Source organism: Euleptes europaea, chromosome 10 (genome assembly GCF_029931775.1).
Source record: "Euleptes europaea isolate rEulEur1 chromosome 10, rEulEur1.hap1, whole genome shotgun sequence".
Classification (NCBI taxonomy): Eukaryota; Metazoa; Chordata; class Lepidosauria; order Squamata; family Sphaerodactylidae; genus Euleptes; species Euleptes europaea.
The window spans coordinates 35,059,575-35,077,845 of record NC_079321.1 but is presented as its reverse complement, the minus strand read 5'-3'; the positions used below and the strand labels follow the sequence as shown (position 1 = coordinate 35,077,845).

The following is an 18,271-nucleotide window of genomic DNA, read 5'->3' as shown; positions in this document are numbered from 1 at the left end:
CTATATGCAGCAAATCTGCATAAATAGGGATGGGGCTGGCATGTTTACTCCCACCCTGTGCGCGTTCACTTATTCCTCAAATATGTTGTGTATGCACGGAGACACACATATATGCAAACTGTTTTGCATACCCCTGTTACTTGTTTTTCATTCTCCATCCGCATAGTTTTGCCTGTATAAGCCTGTGACCTTTCCTTTCCCTATCTTTGCCTCAACATGGGTCCCCAAATTTGTATTTGCTGAGGTAATATGAATGTGAGAACAGCAATTCTAAAATAAAATTAGCGAACAAGAGACAGGGTGCTTAGTGTTTTAGTTTGTTTCCTCCTCCTTGCAGATTCTTCCCTTTTAATTTCATTTGGGAATTACCTATCTGTGAGCAAGAATTGGCTCTCAGTATTCCTTTCAAATGTTTACAGCTGTTTGCAGTTAGTTATGGCCTGTTGCTCTGTCAAAGCAAATGGCTCAGTTTCTGATGGTAAACCACCCAGAATCAGGGTATGAAATGCCTTTTATTCAACATAGCAGCCCAAGTACTCTGGGCTTCTGATGGTGAGACTCCTCAGGATAACAGGGTGGCATTAACAAATATTCCACAGAATGGTGCCCTGTGTCTGGTGTCAGAGCCCAGCCGATGAGCAAAACATGATTTAAAACAGCTTGGAGGGGAAATTCACAGGGGGACAGCTGAGTGGCAGATTAATCTGTATCTTCACACTTCTCTGTTCTTTCTTGCAAATGCCAACTTTCACCACATTTGTGCTATAAGGTAAACTGGAGGGGGTGCCTTCCATATGTCTTATATTGTATAATCTTCATTTAGAGTTGGATTTCTCCCAGCTTCAGCAACTTAGTATTAAATGGATGAGTAAGCTCTATCAGAAACAGTCTGGGAACTCTTTTTGTCTTCATGTACTAAGATGGAAGCTTACAACTGTGGGGTACTGTCACTTTCCTTTTAAATTCCTCCTCCTCTACTTTTTTGGCTGCCTCAGCTGGCTTCCTCTTACCCCTTATTCTCATAGCTAACTAAGGCAAATCTGTTCAGTAAATAAAATTTCTCTTGCTCACATCCTTCATTTACTACCCTTCTTTCATCTTTTTCCTCAGCTCTTTTTGTGTCTTCCTGTTATTGGAACTTAAATTGTAAGCTCCTCGTGTCAGGCACCATATACTCGAATGTGCCATATTAGTATCAATAATAGCTAAAAGCAAACTCTCTGGCACCTGTATTTTAGCAGATGTACTTAAACTTCCCAGAAAGGGGGGAAAGGCATATTCTTATCAAGGATAGCAAAAAACACTTCTTATTGCCAGTTTTATGTATAACTAACATGCTTCTTTTAAACCTACAGAAGATAATTATCAAGGGCAACCCATTAAAAAGCGCATTAGAAGGAAGAAACGAAAGACTATTTTGCAAAACACTGATAATTCACATGAAGGCCAAGTGGAATGTGGGAAGCATGAAAATCCCACTGAAGATAATTTACAGCTGGAACATGCAGACCGGCACACTTTAAGTCGAAACAAAAAGAGAAAAATGAAAAAGAAACGGCAAAGAGCAAGGATGAGGGCAGCTGGCTTGCTAACAAAACCAACTGGTATAGATTTCACATATAAGCCTGAGAAGGAGGAAGGAACAAATTTTGAAGATGTGGATAAAAAAGCAGACGACATTCTGGATTTTTTGCAGGCAACACAAGAAATCTATTTTTCTGACAGTAGGTATTCCCCCTTTATCAGTAACTTTAACATGAAATACAAGAAATACATAATTATTCTGTCTTTGTCTAATGAGAAAGCTGCATACGTTGCTTGTGGGCCTGACTGTGTTTGCTGCTTTATAATGCGGGAGCAAGATAATCAACTACGCCTAAGACAAGGTCACTCGCTTGTCTGCTTTTGCTATGGTTTACCATTTCACCAGAAATTCTCAATGAAAAGTATTGTCATTATTCATGTAGTTGTCATTTTACTGCTTCCTATAACATTTCCTTACAAAATTCTCTCTCTTTCGGAACCCTTTTATCACTGTTCATTATTTTATTATAATTCATAGGTTTTGGTCTTATTTTTTACCATTGATAAGATCATAAGAAAAGGCCATGCTGGATCAGACCAAGGTCCAGCAGTCTGTTCACACAGTGGCCAACCAGGTGCCTCTAGGAAGCAGCATTGGCCTGCCTGTGCTCCAAAGCACTTAATATAATAGGCATGCTTCTCTGATCCTGGAGAGAATAGATATGCATCATGACTAGTATCCATTTTTACTAATAGCCATGGATAGCCCTCTCCTCCATGAACATGTCCGCTCCCCTCTTAAAGCCTTCCAAGTTGGCAGCCTTCACCACATCCTGGGGCAGGGAATTCCACAATTTAACTATGCATACAGTATTAATACTACAGACTAGTTTACAAATGCATGTTCATCACTTAATGACAACAGTATAACTTGGCATTTGGAAATAAGCAAGTGCAGATCAAACACCACAAGTAGAATTTTTGTGTCATCTGATACAGTGCTTTTCAAAGAACTGTGCTGACAAGCCTTGCCCCCCTCCTCCAATGTGTTACACAGACAACTAGGGGTTTGGTTGATACTGCTCAGCACCAAGTGTGTTCCCTCCCCAAAAATGCAACAAATTATGGGTTGCAGGAGCAGCTTTTCATTGGATGATGCCTCGAAGTGCTCAGCATTTTGTCCTGCTGACTGAGCAACACATCTATGGTTACCAGCCCAGTGCCGCTGCCCAATGTGATATGGCAGGGCAAGGGTTTACCTGTTGGCATATCGCCAATATGTAATGCCACTTCCGACGCGTACTTGAAGTGATAGTGTTGCGTCAGCATTACACTCTAGGATTCACCCAAAACTCTGTGGTTAAGCCGAACACATGTACGCTGGTTCACGCTGTGAGACAGCAGCAGTGTTGTGACACCGAATCCCACAATTCTCCCCCCCCCCCACCTTGTCAAGCAGCAGTGGGAAACAAGTCCAAGGCAAGAGGTGCCCTGAACCAACCAATTCTTTCAACCAACCCTAGTTGCGGCCTAACTGTTAAAAGACTAGGCCTGTATTCAACATGTATTGGTGCACACACACAAACACACAGAGGATACAACAGGAAGCAGGAAAACAATGAGCCCATAAAATGCCAGATAATCATATGTCACTCTTAGGAAGGGTAGGTGGGTCAACAGCATGCAGCAGAGTCAGTGACTGAACACATTGCATTTTCAAAGGAACTCTCCAGAGACAGTCAATTGCACATCTTCTGTATTTTCACTGCACTCTAGTTGTGATGGCTGTAAGATGAGCGCAATTGTTTTCCCTCTTGGATCTCAAGGACATGCCATATTGTTTCCTTTTATGCAATCCTAAATATATTAATTTACCGTAACGTAATTTTTTTTAAAAAAATAGTAGTTTTGTTTTTAAAGCATCTCTTCACTTGGGCCGTGGCTCAGTGGCAGATCACCTGCTTGGCATGCAGAAAGTCCCAGGTTCAATCCCCGGCATCTCCAGTTAAAGGGACTAGGCAAGTAGGTGATGTGAAAGACCTCTGCCTGAGACCCTGGAGAGCCGCTGCTGGTCTGAATAGACAGTACTGACTTTGATGGACTAAGGGTGATTCAGTAAAGGCATTATAAGGCAGCTTCATGTGTTCATGTGATAAATACACTGCATACAAATAGAACATTCCCCAAGTAAACCTGTGTGTTTTTCTTTTCTTTAGAGCGATCAAAATGTGAAGCACCATCAATTAGTTCAGAAAGCGTCTATGAGAGTCTACAGAATCTTGAATCTCATAGCATGGCTGCCTCAGATGTCACTCTTCTGCACCAGATGAAATCCCTTGTACTTCTGCAGGATGTAGAAAGACTGAAGGGTGCCATGGAGGAGTTCCAGAGACATTCAGCCATGCCTCCTGGTATGTTAAGCACACACAAACAGGCTGCTACTGTTCATCTGTTTGCAAAGTGGCATGGAGCAAGGCTATTTGTTGCTCAGAGACATTCTATTCATATTTAATATTTGCGTAAATCTATTGGATACTTGATTCACAAAATGGCAGGAGACAAAGAAATAAACAAGCTTGGCTCAGTACAATGAGATTAAAAAAGTAAAGGTCCCCTGTGCAAGCACCGGGTCATTCCTGACCCATGGGGTGATGTCACATCCCAACGTTTCCTAGGCAGACTTTGTTTGCAGGGTGGTTTGCCAGTGCCTTCCCCAGTCATCTTCCCTTTACCCCCAGCAAACTGGGTCCTCATTTTACTGACCTTGGAAGGATGGAAGGCTGAGTCAACCTTGAGCTGGCTACCTGAAACCGACTTCCGACGGGATCGAACTCAGGTCGTGGACTGAGCTTGGACTGCAGTACTGCAGCTCACCACTCTGCGCCACAATGATATTAAACAAGCCTAAAAAAGTTTTTATGAAACTCTTATGGTCAGTTCCTTAGGGTCAAATTGGATGAGACAGAGGGATATATCTGTGGTTGGATCTCCCCATGTTCAGTTATAAGCAACTGTGAAGGCCCCTAACTGGATCAGGGCCATGGTTCCAGAGATTATTAACCCACCTGCCGCAAAGCTGCTATTTGGGCTGCAGTGGGAAGATGTGCAGGTACTTGAATGGTATCTGTACATTTCCCCTGTGGAAGAGCAAGACGGTACTGTTGGGATTTGCTTCCAAAAAATGGCATTGAGGGAAAAGGGATAGCATCCTCCCCCATTCGACTGTGCCTCAGCCTCCTGTGTTATAAGACTCCCTTGTATTTATTATGTAGTCTAAAAAGCGTAGACAGATGCAGTGAGGGATCTCTATATCTTGTCTAGTGTATAACATAACACTGCTTCAGCAACCAGTGCGGGCTATTGAGAGTGCGTGTGTGTGTGTGTAAAATGCCGTCAAGTCGCAGCCGACTTATGGCGACCCCTTATGGGGTTTTCAAGGCAAGAGACTAACAGAGGTGGTTTGCCAGTGCCTTCCTCTGTATAGCAACCCTGGACTTCCTTGGTGGTCTCCCATCCAAATACTAACCAGGGCTGACACTGCTTAGCTTCTGAGATCTGACGAGATCAGGTTAGCCTGGGCCATCCAGGTCAGGGCTATTGTAGAGTAACTGAAAACAGTGTGTAGTTGGCAGAGAAGAACCTTTAGCATTGTGCACTAGTGGGAGAAGGGGTCTCAGGTATTGATCTCTGGTGTAAGTATAGATGTATTACAAGCGCTCAAAAGCACCCTTGTTTTCATCTAGAAAATGCTGGAGGGTATATGTGCGTTCTTTTTTCTAAATGTGTGTTCAGGTATTTTTTTTCTCAATCTAGGACATTTTTAACAGCCTCTAAGCTCATGGGCTGTTTCTTTTATCTTCTCAACAGCAGCTAGCATATTGTTAATGCTCACTGTTGGGCTCAGTGTTTAGCTTGGAAGTGCTTGGTACCAACTGCATCTTTTCATTGTTGGATATTGTGCTTTTGTTGCACTATAGCAGTGATTTACAACTGGATCAGATTGTCCACATAGAATAATCCAGTTGTGAATGGTTGCATGGTTCAATTACCTGCATCACGAAGGAACACACCATTGCTGGTCTGAGCCCACTGGAAGGAGGAAAGGATACAAGTGTAATACAAAATAAATATTAAAATACAAGTAGTACAGTAAAAGCTTTGTTACCCAGCACTCATGGGAAGTGAGGATTGCTGGTTAATCATAAGTGCTAGATACTTAAGTTTATGGCTTTGCCCCACCCCTTATTCAGAGGAATAGCACGAATGTCATGGCAACAGCCCCTACTCCTGGCAGGACCACTCCCCTTCTCGGCAAGCCACAGAGTCCCTCCTTTTCAGCAGGCAGAGAAGCAAGTCAGCTACCTGGGACCTGTCCAGCACAGAAGAAGAGTTGGTTTTTATAGGCCAACTTTCTCTTCCACTTAAGGGAGACTCAAACCGACTTACAATCACCTTCCCTTCCCCTCCCCGTAACAGACACCCTGTGAGGTAGGTGGGGCTGAGAGAGCTCTTAATAGAACTGTAACTTGCCCAAGGTCACCCAGCTGTCTTCATGTGTAGGAGTGGGGGGGATCCAGTTCACCAGATTAACCTCTGTATTACTCATATGGAGGAGTGGGGAATCAAACCCGGTTCTCCAGATCAGACTCCACCACGCCAAACCACCGCTCTTAACCACTCACCACGCTGGATCCCGACAGCCTGGGGCACACAGAGGGGGGGAGGCGGAAACCAAGGACAACATCAGTGGGCAGCACAGGCTGGTGGAAGCCCAGTGATGGAGGGCTGGAGTGGGGTGTGCATGCCCAAAGTTCCAGGGGTAGGTCAGCTGAGGAGGAGGAGCTCAGCCTCTGGGTGAGGTAGGATAATTGAGCATTCAGGATAGTCATGTGCCAGATAATAAAGCATTTACTGTCTTTACAGTGCCAAGTTCTAGAATATAAATTGTAATTCATAACAAGGGTTAGATCCAGTGATCTGTGAGTGGATGGTGCTGATGGCTGCCCAACCTCCAGGTTTTGCCTCCCCCTGGCAGTCCCTTCCAATTTCAGGAAAGTTTATTCCCGGGGTTGCAGAACCCGCGTGGAATAATAGCCATGTGCTTTAGGAGGCTGCAGTGGGGAGGGGAAATAGGATGAACGTGTGACCTCCGGCTTCTTCCATGAGCTCCGATGATGGAAGGAGTGGTTTCACTTCCCTCGCCCCACCTATATGGCTGTTATTTCACGTGGGTCCTGCAAAGCCTGCGAATAAATTTTGTGGGTGTCAGAAAAGGCTGCTGGGTGGGAGAAGAAAGCTGGGAAGATCCAAGGTTCTTGCATGGTCTTTGGGCTGGAAGCAGCCAAAGATGTCTCTAAATAATGTAAAATGAAAAATCAAACTTCACTCCTGTGCCTTTGTTAGGAGAAACCTTGTAATACCTTGGTACAGTGACCTTCTGCATTGCTTGGTGTACACACCCCACCCCTGTCATGTATTACTTCAGTTAGTTCTACGGATGGAATCCTCTCAATTTTGTGGTTATATTTCACTCCATATGAACCTAATTTTTCTCTATCATGCTTTTGTATGCTATAAAGCACGAAGCCAATTTCTATGCATGTTTACACTGAAGTGAATCCTCTGATTTCGGTAGTTCTCTACACTGGAGACTGAGTCATGGTAGGGACTGTTTCTCTAGGGTGATTACCCCATGTAGCCCCAGCGAGAGCCAAGTGAAGCATTCCAACAGACATAGGGGCCAACCCGCGGCCGATGCTGCCATTTTAAAGGGAAATTTTGCAGCTTAAAAATTGCTGCAAGGCCTAATCAGGATCTTGTTCCACCCTCTTCACCTTTTAAAGTGCCAGAACAGCCCTCCCCACAGCTGTCTCAGGATCGGGCCCTCACAGCAATTTTTAAATGCTAAATTTTCCTCTGCAATGGCCGCGGTGTGTAGCTTGGCCCTTGATGTGTCAATAACACAACCAGGGTCAGTTATGTAGGTCTGCTACTCAAGTAGAATTGCACTGTCAGTTAGATGCAAAAGAACAATGTTGTTAAGGCCTTGTTCTATGCATACACATAGTGGCTGTCTGGAATATTAGCATACAGAAATGTTTTGTGAACAGCCTAGTGTGTATATATGAAGGGGAACCTTAGGGCTGAAATGAATGTGGGTGTTTTTTCTTTTTCTTTCCATGGTTAATAGCGATGGCTTTGATTGGAGAAATCATGCAGGGATAGAAACCATGCAGTTTCTCGCTCAGTTAGGGTCCTGATCTGAATTGGAGTACTGTTTCTTAGCTAATACTCTTTCAAACATCGTGGGAGAATCCAGTTATAGACCTTCCAGTGTGGTGGGTGTTTTTGCCCTGAGTTCCATGTAACTGTGCATAGGATTGCCTCTAAATTTAATTTGTAAGTAGTGCTATTAAATGTCTGGAAACCCTTGTTTTTTTCCTCAGCAGTGTTTGGGGAAAACACTGGGGGAACTGAAAACATGAAATAGTTACTTTCTTATCAAAACTAAACTTAGGTTATCACTTTAGCACAGCAAATGCATAATTTATAGCTTAGCCTATATGATTACACTGATTAGCATAATTATGAAATTTAAAAGTGTTAAGTTTTTTACAAGTAGTGTTGTGAGTGTACCCAGTATTCATGAGAGAGCCGCAAGGTGCTACACCTTATGCTATTTAAGCACAAATATCTTGATCTTCAAGGTCACCACAGCAAAACAAGCGAAAGATGCCCTGTTCTCTCCCCTCATGAAGATGGCAGCACCTTCTGGGTGCAGATATGCATCTTGGATTTGACAGTTTTCAGTATACACAGAAATGACTGCATTTACTCTCAAGGAAGATGATCCTGAATGTTAGATGGCCTCTATTTATTTCACAAAATTTATATCCCATCTTTTTGCCCTCATGAGGGCCACTGAGATGGTTAGCAAATGGGCAGTGCAATCATAAGGGCTGCCCGGGCCACTGCGGCTGGCCGCTGGTGTAACCAAGGCAACTCTAGTCTGCTCTCTGAAGGGTTTGGTTAGTGCCTGGCCAGCAGGGAAAACAGAGTGCAGCTGGGTTTCTGAGATCGCAGCAGCGCCAGCATCCTCAGCAACTGCACCATAGCTTCCAAACCAAGTGTTTCATCACAACAGCTGGGCCGTGACAGACAGGGCAGGCAGAACCAATCAGGGGCCGGCAGGCCCAGGGACCTACTCCTGCACATATCACAGGTGAGGGGAGGGACGGGGCGTGGCCAGGGATCGAGGTTCCGTGACCGCAGCATGCACACCGCCTTAAAGGAACTGAGCCCTGTCATCAGTCACTGGGCAGTCCCCATGGACCACACTAGCACCCTCCATAGAACCGCCAGATATATTCATGTGTGCAGCAATTATGAGGAGAATAACTCCCAGGTGTTTCCCCAAAACAGCTCTAGAGTGTCGCTAACCAAACACACATGCCTCACACTAACAGAGAAAGAGTTGTGGTACAAAACAAAACATTATTGATCAACAAATGTGGGAAGTGGCTGAGGAAGAAAAAGAAGAGTTGGTTCTTATACCCCATTTTTCCTCTGCCTTTAAGGAGTCTCAGAGTGGCTTACAATCACCTTCCCTTCCTCTCCCCACAGCAGGCACCTTGTGAGGAAGGTGGGGCTGAGAGAGTTCTGAGAGAACTGTGACTAGCCCAAGGTCACCCAACAGGCTTCATGTGGAGAAGTGAGGAAACAAACCGGGTTCTCCAGATTAGAGTCTGCTGCTCATGTGGAGAAGTGGGGAATCAAGCCTGGTTCTTCAGATTACAGTCCACCACTCTTAACCACTTAATTGCTTAACCGCTGCACCATGCTGGACTTCAGATGGCCACCTCTGACAAGCCACAGGGAAACATACTGTTCCTTTCCTGGGGCGGCAAACATCCAAGCGGAGCAGAGCTGCAGATAGGGTAGCAGGCTGAGAACAACAATAGACTTCAGAAGGCAGGCTGGGGCAGCGGCCTGAGCAGAGTGTGGGGGGAGTACTGGCGTGGGCCAGATTTCGCCCTGCTGGATCTTCACGTGCAGAAATGCAAAACTGAGAAATGTGCAGCGGCCACGAGTGCCTTGCTGGGCACAGCCATGCCCATCGTGGCCCACCAGGGAGTCCACTCTGGCCCATGGGGCGGAACTCTGCTGCAACCCCCCCCCCCCAAGATACAGAGTGGTGCCATCTGAGCCACGCTCAGCTGTCCTGTGTTGAAGTGCTCAGTGACTGCTAAGCATCCCTTCACTGCAAGAGAATGAGTTAAAGGGTTGTGTGTTACAGGAAGGGAACTATAAAAACATCTAGGCACAAAATGCTTCAGTAACATTCATTTTTAAATTGTGCCTGGATTTTATTAATTTGCCCCCCCCTTCCTCAATGGGGACCCAAAGGGGCTTATAATATTCCTCCCTCCTCCCTTTTGTCCTCACAACAACTAGGCTGAGAGAGAATGACTCACTGAAGATCTCCCTTGGCACAGTGGGGATTTGAACCTGCATCTCCCAGATGAAAGTCTGATACTCTAATTAGTATATCATGCTGGTTGCAAGTGTGCAGCATGCATCAATAGGGGTAACAGAAATAGGGCAATCACTACCTTCTGCTATTTCTTGGTACCATCCCCCATTCTGGAAAAATTAAGTCGCATTGTTAACATATTGTTTCCAGAAGCACAGGAGATAAGATTGAGTTTGTTTTATAAAAAATAAAAGACTCCTTGCTAATCTTAACCTTAAGTATTTCCCACCCCTTCCTTAAAGGTGTGTTTCATAATGTTGCACGGAAATGACCTTTCTTTCTGGGGCATCATGTCCCATCAAACAAAGAAACAAAAACAGAAACAAAGCCAAGGAAGTCACATGAACCACTTGAGATGAAATATAGATCATTATATTTAGAGAAAAATATGATTAGACTTACAGTAGATGGCATATGATTAGTTCAAAACAGAGATTTCACACAGAACGGTTTAAGAATGCTTGAACAGCATGTTTACAAAAATAAATGAAGTGCTATGGAAGGTACTAATCTTTCACCAGTTCTCTGTTGTGAGATTAGAAAAGGGTTTCTTGAAGAAAGAGAAGACAAAGTTCTATCCATCAAAAAGGGATTTATAAATAGAGATGTGATGGTCTGGCCAAAAAACCCAGATTAATTCAGGGGGAAAAATCTGTTTCTTGTGGGGAGTATTTGAGGGGGGGACTTCCAATGACACGTGTGCTTTTAAAGATAATGTTCTTTAAAAAATGTTTTTTTAAAGCTAAGTTTTACTCACCATATGTAGTGTGAAGATTATGTAAGAAAAGCAACAACATTCAAGAATGTTACAGTATTTACTCAAATGTAAGATTAGGATTTTTCACAGGTATGCAATAAAAAAGTGGGTCGTCTTACATTCACATGCAAGTTACAATATTTTTTGTGAGTGTGACTAACATTAATCGTGGTCTCCTTGTGGACTGCCTTTCTGGGCTGGAATTGGAAGAACCATTTTGTGGCGGTCCCAGTCCTACCTGGAGGGTAGGTTTCAGAAGGTAGTGGTGGGGAACAGCTGCTCTGCCCCTTGGCTTTTGGGCTGCAGGGGCCACCAAAGTTCCATCTTGTCCCCTATGCTTGTGATGTTAACACCTAGTTAACATCTAGATGAAACTGCTGGGTAAGGGAAATTTGGGCTGGGTTGTCACCAATATGCAGATCATGGAATCACAGAGTTGGAAGGGGCCATACAGGCCATCTAGTCCAACCCCCTGCTTAATGCAGGATCAGCCTACAACATCCCTGACAAGTGCTTGTCCAGCCTCTGCTTGAAGACTGCCAGTGAGGGGGAGCTCACCACCTCCCTAGGTGGCTGATTCCACCATATCTCGCTTTTCCAACTGATCCCAGGGCGGCTGTAGCATCCCTGAACCAGTGTGTGGAGGCAGTTTTGGAGTGGATACAGGATAATAAACTGAAGCTTCATCCTGACAAGATGGAAGAGCTGCTTGCGGGTGGAAGGCCTGACCTGGGATTGAAAGTGTTACCTAGCCTGGATGGGGTTGACTCCCTTTGAAGGAATAGGCCCATAGTACAGAGGTACTCCTGGACCCAGGCCTACTACTGGATAAGCAGGTGGCAGCTGTCGCCAGGAATGCCTTTTAACAGCTTTCACAGGTTAGCCAGCTGCAGTTTTTCCTCTGCAGAAAAGATCTGGTCACTGTGGTGCATGGCCTGGTTACATGTAGGTTAGATTACTGCAGTGCACTGTACTTGAGGCCTCTGACTTCGGAGATAAGGAGGGTGGCAACCCTCAAGGAGGCCTTACAATCATAGAGTTGGAAGGGACCACCAAGGTCATCTAGTCCAACCCCCTGCACAATGCAGAAAATTCACAACTACCTCCCCCCCACCCCCAGTGACCCTTACTCCATGCCCAAAAGATGGCCAAGATGCCCTCCCTCTCATGATCTGCCTAAGGTCATAGAATCATGAAAAAGAACACCTCGTGCTCATAGGGATAAAGTAATTCCAATTATATTATGCGGCTTATGAGACTCAACTAGTCTCTTCACAATATACTTCAATCCGGAAGAAGCTTACACATCGCTAGAGTAACTCAGATTCCGAAATTCACCCCGGACTTTTGTGCTCTCTTAGGAGAAACTGACTGTCTCCGGATTGCAGCCGCTTCGCCTATTGTGTATTTCATGTTCTGTAACTATTACAGAGTGTCGAGTTGAGTTGATTGTTATATTTATTATATAGATAAAAAGGAAATCTCATTACATACACATTGTGCCATCAGTGCTTTGTTTTGTTTATTAAGGTCATAGAATCAGCATTGCTGACAGATGGCCATCTAGCCTCTCTTTAAAAACCTCCAGGGAAGGAGAGCTTACCACCTCCCAAGGAAGCCTGTTCCAATGAGGAACTGCTCTAACTGTTAGTAAATTCTTCCTAATGTCTAGATAGAAACTCTTTTTATTTAATTTCAACCTGTTGATTTTGGTCCGACCTTCTGGGGCAACAGAAAACTCGGCACCATCCACTATATGACAGCCCTTCAAGTACTTGAAGATGGTTATCATATCATATCACCTCTCAGTCTTCTCCTCTTCAGGCTAAACATACCCAGCTCCTTCAACCTTTCCTCACAGGACTTGGTCTCCAGACCCCTCACCATCTTTGTTGCCCTCCTCTGGACACCCTCCAGCTTGTCTACAGCTTTCTTAAATTGTGATGCCCAAAATTGAACACAGTTCTCTAGGTGAGGTCTAACCATAGCAGAGTAATGTGATACCATCACTTCACATGATCTGGACACTATACTTCTGTTGATACAGCCCAGGTTCGCATTTGCCTTTTTCTCTGAAGTGGCACTATAACTCTGGAACTCTCCTTCCAGCGAGACTTTTTAGTTTGGACCATCTTTGCAGATCTTTCTGTATCTTCGCCCACACTTCATTATAGTTGTCTTTAAATAGTGTATCATTATTTTCCAGTCAAGTTTATTCCCAAATATTTAATTGAATCTGACATTACTGCACATCCTGTGATCTTTTTGATATCTTCCTCTTCTTGCTTTGTTAAAGCTGCTGTTGTTTTTAATAATTCCGTTTTCAACCAGCTGCTTCCATTTCTAGTCTAACAGAACAATGCAGGCTGTCTGGGACTTCAGAGGTAATGAGAAGAATGTAAAAGTCTCTTCTGGCAGGTACTTCATGTATTCCAGAACATCTGGGGGGAAATGTGAGGAGAACAAAACCCATGTGGCTTTGAGAAGAGCTAAGCAGGAATGTGGTGAAGCCACATATATCGGAGTGACAATTGAAACACGTAGAATTTGGTATCCATAGTCATAGGAGCATAAGAGGGTTTTTAAAAAGCCATTCTTTTTGTAGTCTATAAATTCATTCTTCTTCTCATCAGCCTCTGGGGTTCCCTCTTCTCTTAAGTCTGCTTGTTAACATTTTCTTTTATTGTTGGCAAGTATCAAGTCAAAAATAGCCTTCTCTCTTGTTGCCTAGGAAATTATCACCCACTAAAGAGCTAAAAACGACTCCTGACTTTAAAAAAAGGCAGAACTGTCCTTTAATAATTCCTCCTCCGTTTAGCTGTGAAGTCTTGGATGTAGTCAGTAAATGAGTCTGAGAAAAAGTCTGTGTGGATTCACCACAGCAAATCAGGCAGAGCAAGTGGAAAGGTTAAAAAAGAACCCCAAAAGACGGTGTATCTGGTATTTTTATCCCATCCCCCCCAAGATACTTGGTGCAGCATATTTGATTCTCGTCTATTCCGATATATCCTCACAAGATCAGTTGGGTAGAGAGCGAAAGTTGCCTTAATGCTATCCAGTGTGCTTCATAGAATGAATCTGGGTCTCCCTGGTCCAAGTCTCACCATGTGACGACTAGATTAAGCCGATGATTCTCTTGCTTTTTGTTTCTGGTAATGAAAAAAAGTTACATTTACCAATGTCATGGGTAGCTTCAGATGTGCACTAACATGTCTTTTTAGTACATACAGTTTCCTTCTGACATATTCACAGTAGCCAAGTCAGGGGTGGGGGGAATTGGGTCCACTTTACCCATGGGTTAGTATATTCATGTGGGCCAGAACACATTATTAGCCTTTTACTGGCACATAAAGTTGTCTTATACTGTTTCAGATTATTGGTCTATTAAGGCCAGTGTCATTTACTCTGACTGGCAGTGGCTATACCTATTACCTTTTAACTGGAGATGCAAAGGGTTGAACCTGAGTCCTTCTGCATACGAAACGGGCACTCTACCACAGAGCCACAATTTCTCCCCAGAGCCTCCTGCTGTGTTAAACTATTTATGTAATTTCAGAAATAAAATAGAAATGTTTCTTTCATGACTTATAAGATGGCATGAATAGAGTAGGGTGGAGAGGCGCATGTTACCAGTTTGTGCCAGACCCAGAGAAATGATGCTGGGGCCCTGCATAATCAGTTATGGCTGAAACACCATTTCTGGGTTATTTTCAGTACGATGCTTTATGTAACAGCCCTGAAAAGCAGGCATGTGGCTGCTCTTCTTTGCCCTTGTTTCCATAAATAAGTAAAGGCACATGAATGAGGGATCACCATTGATACAAAAAAAGGGGGGGCTCCATATGTCTTTAAAGGCAAATTACACCTACACCGGAAAGGTGGAGAGAGTTTAACCCTTTCATCCCTGGACAGCTTTGCTAATCAATACCAAGGTTCCCCATACTGCCAGTAGTCTTTCAAAGGGAGAAAGAGTGGCATCCATCTTTTGCTTGTGGCTTTTTTCTTCTTCTTTAAAGAGCTATAGTGAGGTTTCAGTTTGCAAAACTCTGCACAGGTAAAAAGGCTACCCACACACACACACAGTCTTGTGTGTCAAGTGCCAGCAAGGCACAGCCAGCAAGGGACTTTCAAGGCAAGTGTGAAGCAGAGGTGGTTTGCCAACACCTTCTTCTGCAGAGTCTTCCTTGGTGGTCTCCCTTCCAAGTACTGACCCTGCTGAGCATCTGAGATCTGACAAGATCGGGCTACACCGTGCCACCTTCCCTCCCCCACCCCCAGTCTTAGTGCATATATAATATATATCCTTACATGGTCCCAATCTAATTACGGCACCCCAGGCCTGTGATCGCCCGTTGCAAGATACTGGGAAGATCCCAGCTCATTCTCTGTTTTAAACCTAAGAGGCAGAGAATTCCAAACACAGAAGTTGGAACATAGGACCCCCCCCCAAAAAAAAAAAATATGGCATCAATGGAAAAGGAGGCTTAATCAGAAGATCAGATGAAGCAGAGTGTAAAGAATGAGTGGGTACCTGAAGGAAAAATAAGGAAGAGATAGGAAGGAGCATGATCCTGAAGAGCCTTAGAAGATGACGTTTGTAATGAACCAAGGCAGGAAAAGATGGATGATGAAGGACACGTTGTACGTTATCAGAATGACTATGACAGGCAGTGAAATTGTGCATTGAAGCAAAGAGAAGCTGGAAAGACCAATGTCCTGATAAAAAGTATAGGTTGCAATCCTAAAAACACTTTCCTGGGACTAAGCCACATTGAAGAAAATGGGACTTACTTCTGATGGAAACTGCATAGGATTGCTGCCATAATCAAGATGACAAAAATCAACAAAAAAAGTTGTTTTTGTTATCTGCTTCCACCATGAAGACAGTTTGATGACTACCATTTTAAGCTGCTGAAGAGTGTTTTGTGTTGCTTTTATGCCCTTCTTGTTTTCATGAGGTTGTTTTATTATTTTATTGTACTCTTTGACTTGTGAATGGTCTTGAGCAAGTCTCCAGAGAGGCGCTATTCACATTTTCTAAATAAATAAAATAGTCTTGAATTAAAGTCCTGTCTGGATTAAAATCCCACCACCCTTATGTATAGTGGCTCATACTTCACAATAGTCATGTTTCATAGAAACCATTTATTTCATAGTTTTAATTGTTTGTTTTAGAAGCTTGAAGGTAGTTGTTTTGTTTTCTATAGCTCCAGGCTCTACCCTGGCTCCAGCATTTTGAACATAAACTCTCACTTGTAAATTTGAAGGTGGAAGACCTTTACTCTTCTTCTGTAGATCAGTGTAAAAAAAAATCGTGGCCAAATTGATCTATGCTAGAGATAAGAGTTACACTCATTTTGATGCTCGGAAGTCATGTTCTCCACTTGCCCTGGGCCTGTTATCTAAGGGTAATCTTCCTTCCTATCTGGATTCTCTGGTTAGTCCAAAGTTATGTAGAATCTTTATGCATTTGAGATTTAATTGCCCTTTTCAATGGTTTTGCTGGACCGTATGCTAAAGATCCCTTTTTCAGACCGGCTGTGTCCCTGCCTTCTTCAGTCAGTGGACTCCTTGGTTCATATCCTTTTGCATTGTCCTTACGTATACCAACTTAGGCTAAAATTGATTATACCATGTTTTAACAAATGGTCCACATCTTCTCGAGCAGCTGTGGAGCAAAAGGTTCAGTTCCTCTTAGAGGACTCTGACCCTCAGTGTACTTATTTTGTTGCTCATTTTTTGGAGACTGCAGAGAAGAGACGAGGGGAGGTGTTTTTAGAGATGGATCTTATTTAAATTTGATGGTTTTATTGTTCAGTACCTCGGTCTAAGAACAGGGGGAAAGAAAGAAAGAATCCAGGCCCTTGGGTATAGGTGCTTCTCCCCCCTCCCCCGTCATATTCAATAGCAAAATGGAAACAGATGTTTATTTTGGTTTTCACTTGATCTTAAGAAAGATGTTGACTGAAAACAATCCTATTGACGGTTCATGCAGAATTTGTTTTTTCCTTTGCAGATGATGCCAAGGCAATCTCTTTGCTGTTTCTCTACTGGATTACAGATATCCTTCCTGGGAAGAACAGGAAATAAAGTTCATGTGCACCTCCATCTGTAGAGAGTTTAAATTTAATACACAAACTCTGCATTGAATTTGGGAATGTGCATTGTCATTCAAGTGGGTTGCTAGTTCATTAAAACACGGGCTTTAAAAAAAATATTGACTGCTTCTTCAAGTTAACCATTAATTTTGGAAAGATTTTTTATTTTAGTGTGTGGGTAAGAGAAACACAGAACCAAGTTTACTCTTTAAATGGGGCTCCAGTTTATTATTGTGGCTGAATTGTCCCAGGAAGAACTATGTAAACAAGATGCTTCATAATTACAAAAATCATTTTGTAGGAAAAAAGTGGAAGTTTCACTTCCAAATAATGCTGTTATTTGTTTATATGATGTCAGAATGCATATTTTTCTATATCAAAGAAGAAAATCTTATTTTTATATATTTGCATATAGCTCTTTATACAAATCTGCCCCTTTTAATATATCAGAATAAAACGATAACATAAATTAAAGTGCTTGGCTACACTTTGGTGTGATTTATTTCACTGGGGTCCCAAGAGGAGTCACGTTATGGACATACAGGTGTGGATTGACATGCAAGCCTTTGAAGTTTGAATTGAAAAAAAATGGTATTTTATCCTCAACTCTGATTTACTTTGCAATGATGAACGACTATTTCAAGTGCCCTGTCGGATCAATTCTCTTTTCTACAGGCTGAGATACTAAAACAATTTATGTCGGCAAGCATTTTTAAGCAATGAATAGAAAGCATCATGGCTTTTTTTCTATTCCTTCATAACAAGTCCATGTGTGAATGTAACAGACTACCTGATATACACAAGCAAGGGAAGGAGGAGTCTGGGAAGTCATTTTCTAGAGAGGCCCACTGCAGCCACATTTAGGGACCAATTCTAAGCAGGTCTCCTTGGAGGTACGCCCTATGTTATTCAGTAGGGCTTACTCTCAGGAAAGGGGCCTTAGGGTGGCACCGCTATGCATATAATCAGGGATGAAGCATTGGTGCGTGAAGAATTCTTTGCTTGTGCCATTTGACCAGATTTTGTAAACAAAACGAATGGTCTGCATAGCCCCTGATTTCTACCCTCCTCCAGTTTGAATTCCATCGCAGTACTTTGCTGGCAGATTTATCCATACATAAAGATTTTGATTGCTTTTCACCAACATTCAGTCAAGCTCCGATAATGTTCTTGACAATTAGCACCTGCTTATCCTTTCCTAATTACAATGTTCTCCTGATTATACAAGTGAATTAGAGAGCTGCCAGCAGAGTGGTAAGGTGACCAGATGCAAGGCGGATGGTTGCATAGAATTACAGCAATTGCAGCTTTTCTGGTGCATGCATGCCAACATTTCTTCCTATACACAATTATCAGATG

At 43.2% G+C, this 18,271-nt stretch overlaps 1 protein-coding gene across 1 annotated transcript in view; it reads left to right on the top strand.

Moving 5' to 3' along the window:
* Positions 1 to 16,976, top strand: part of ERICH1 (glutamate rich 1) — a 77,273-nt gene extending 60,297 nt beyond the window's left edge. The window contains exons 4-6 of the mRNA XM_056856163.1: positions 1,356 to 1,724; positions 3,741 to 3,935; positions 16,831 to 16,976. Of these exons, the coding sequence (XP_056712141.1) occupies positions 1,356 to 1,724; positions 3,741 to 3,935; positions 16,831 to 16,904 (638 nt within the window). The 3' untranslated portion in view covers positions 16,905 to 16,976. The remainder of the gene's footprint in view (positions 1 to 1,355; positions 1,725 to 3,740; positions 3,936 to 16,830) is intronic.
* Positions 16,977 to 18,271: the final 1,295 nt, after the last annotated feature.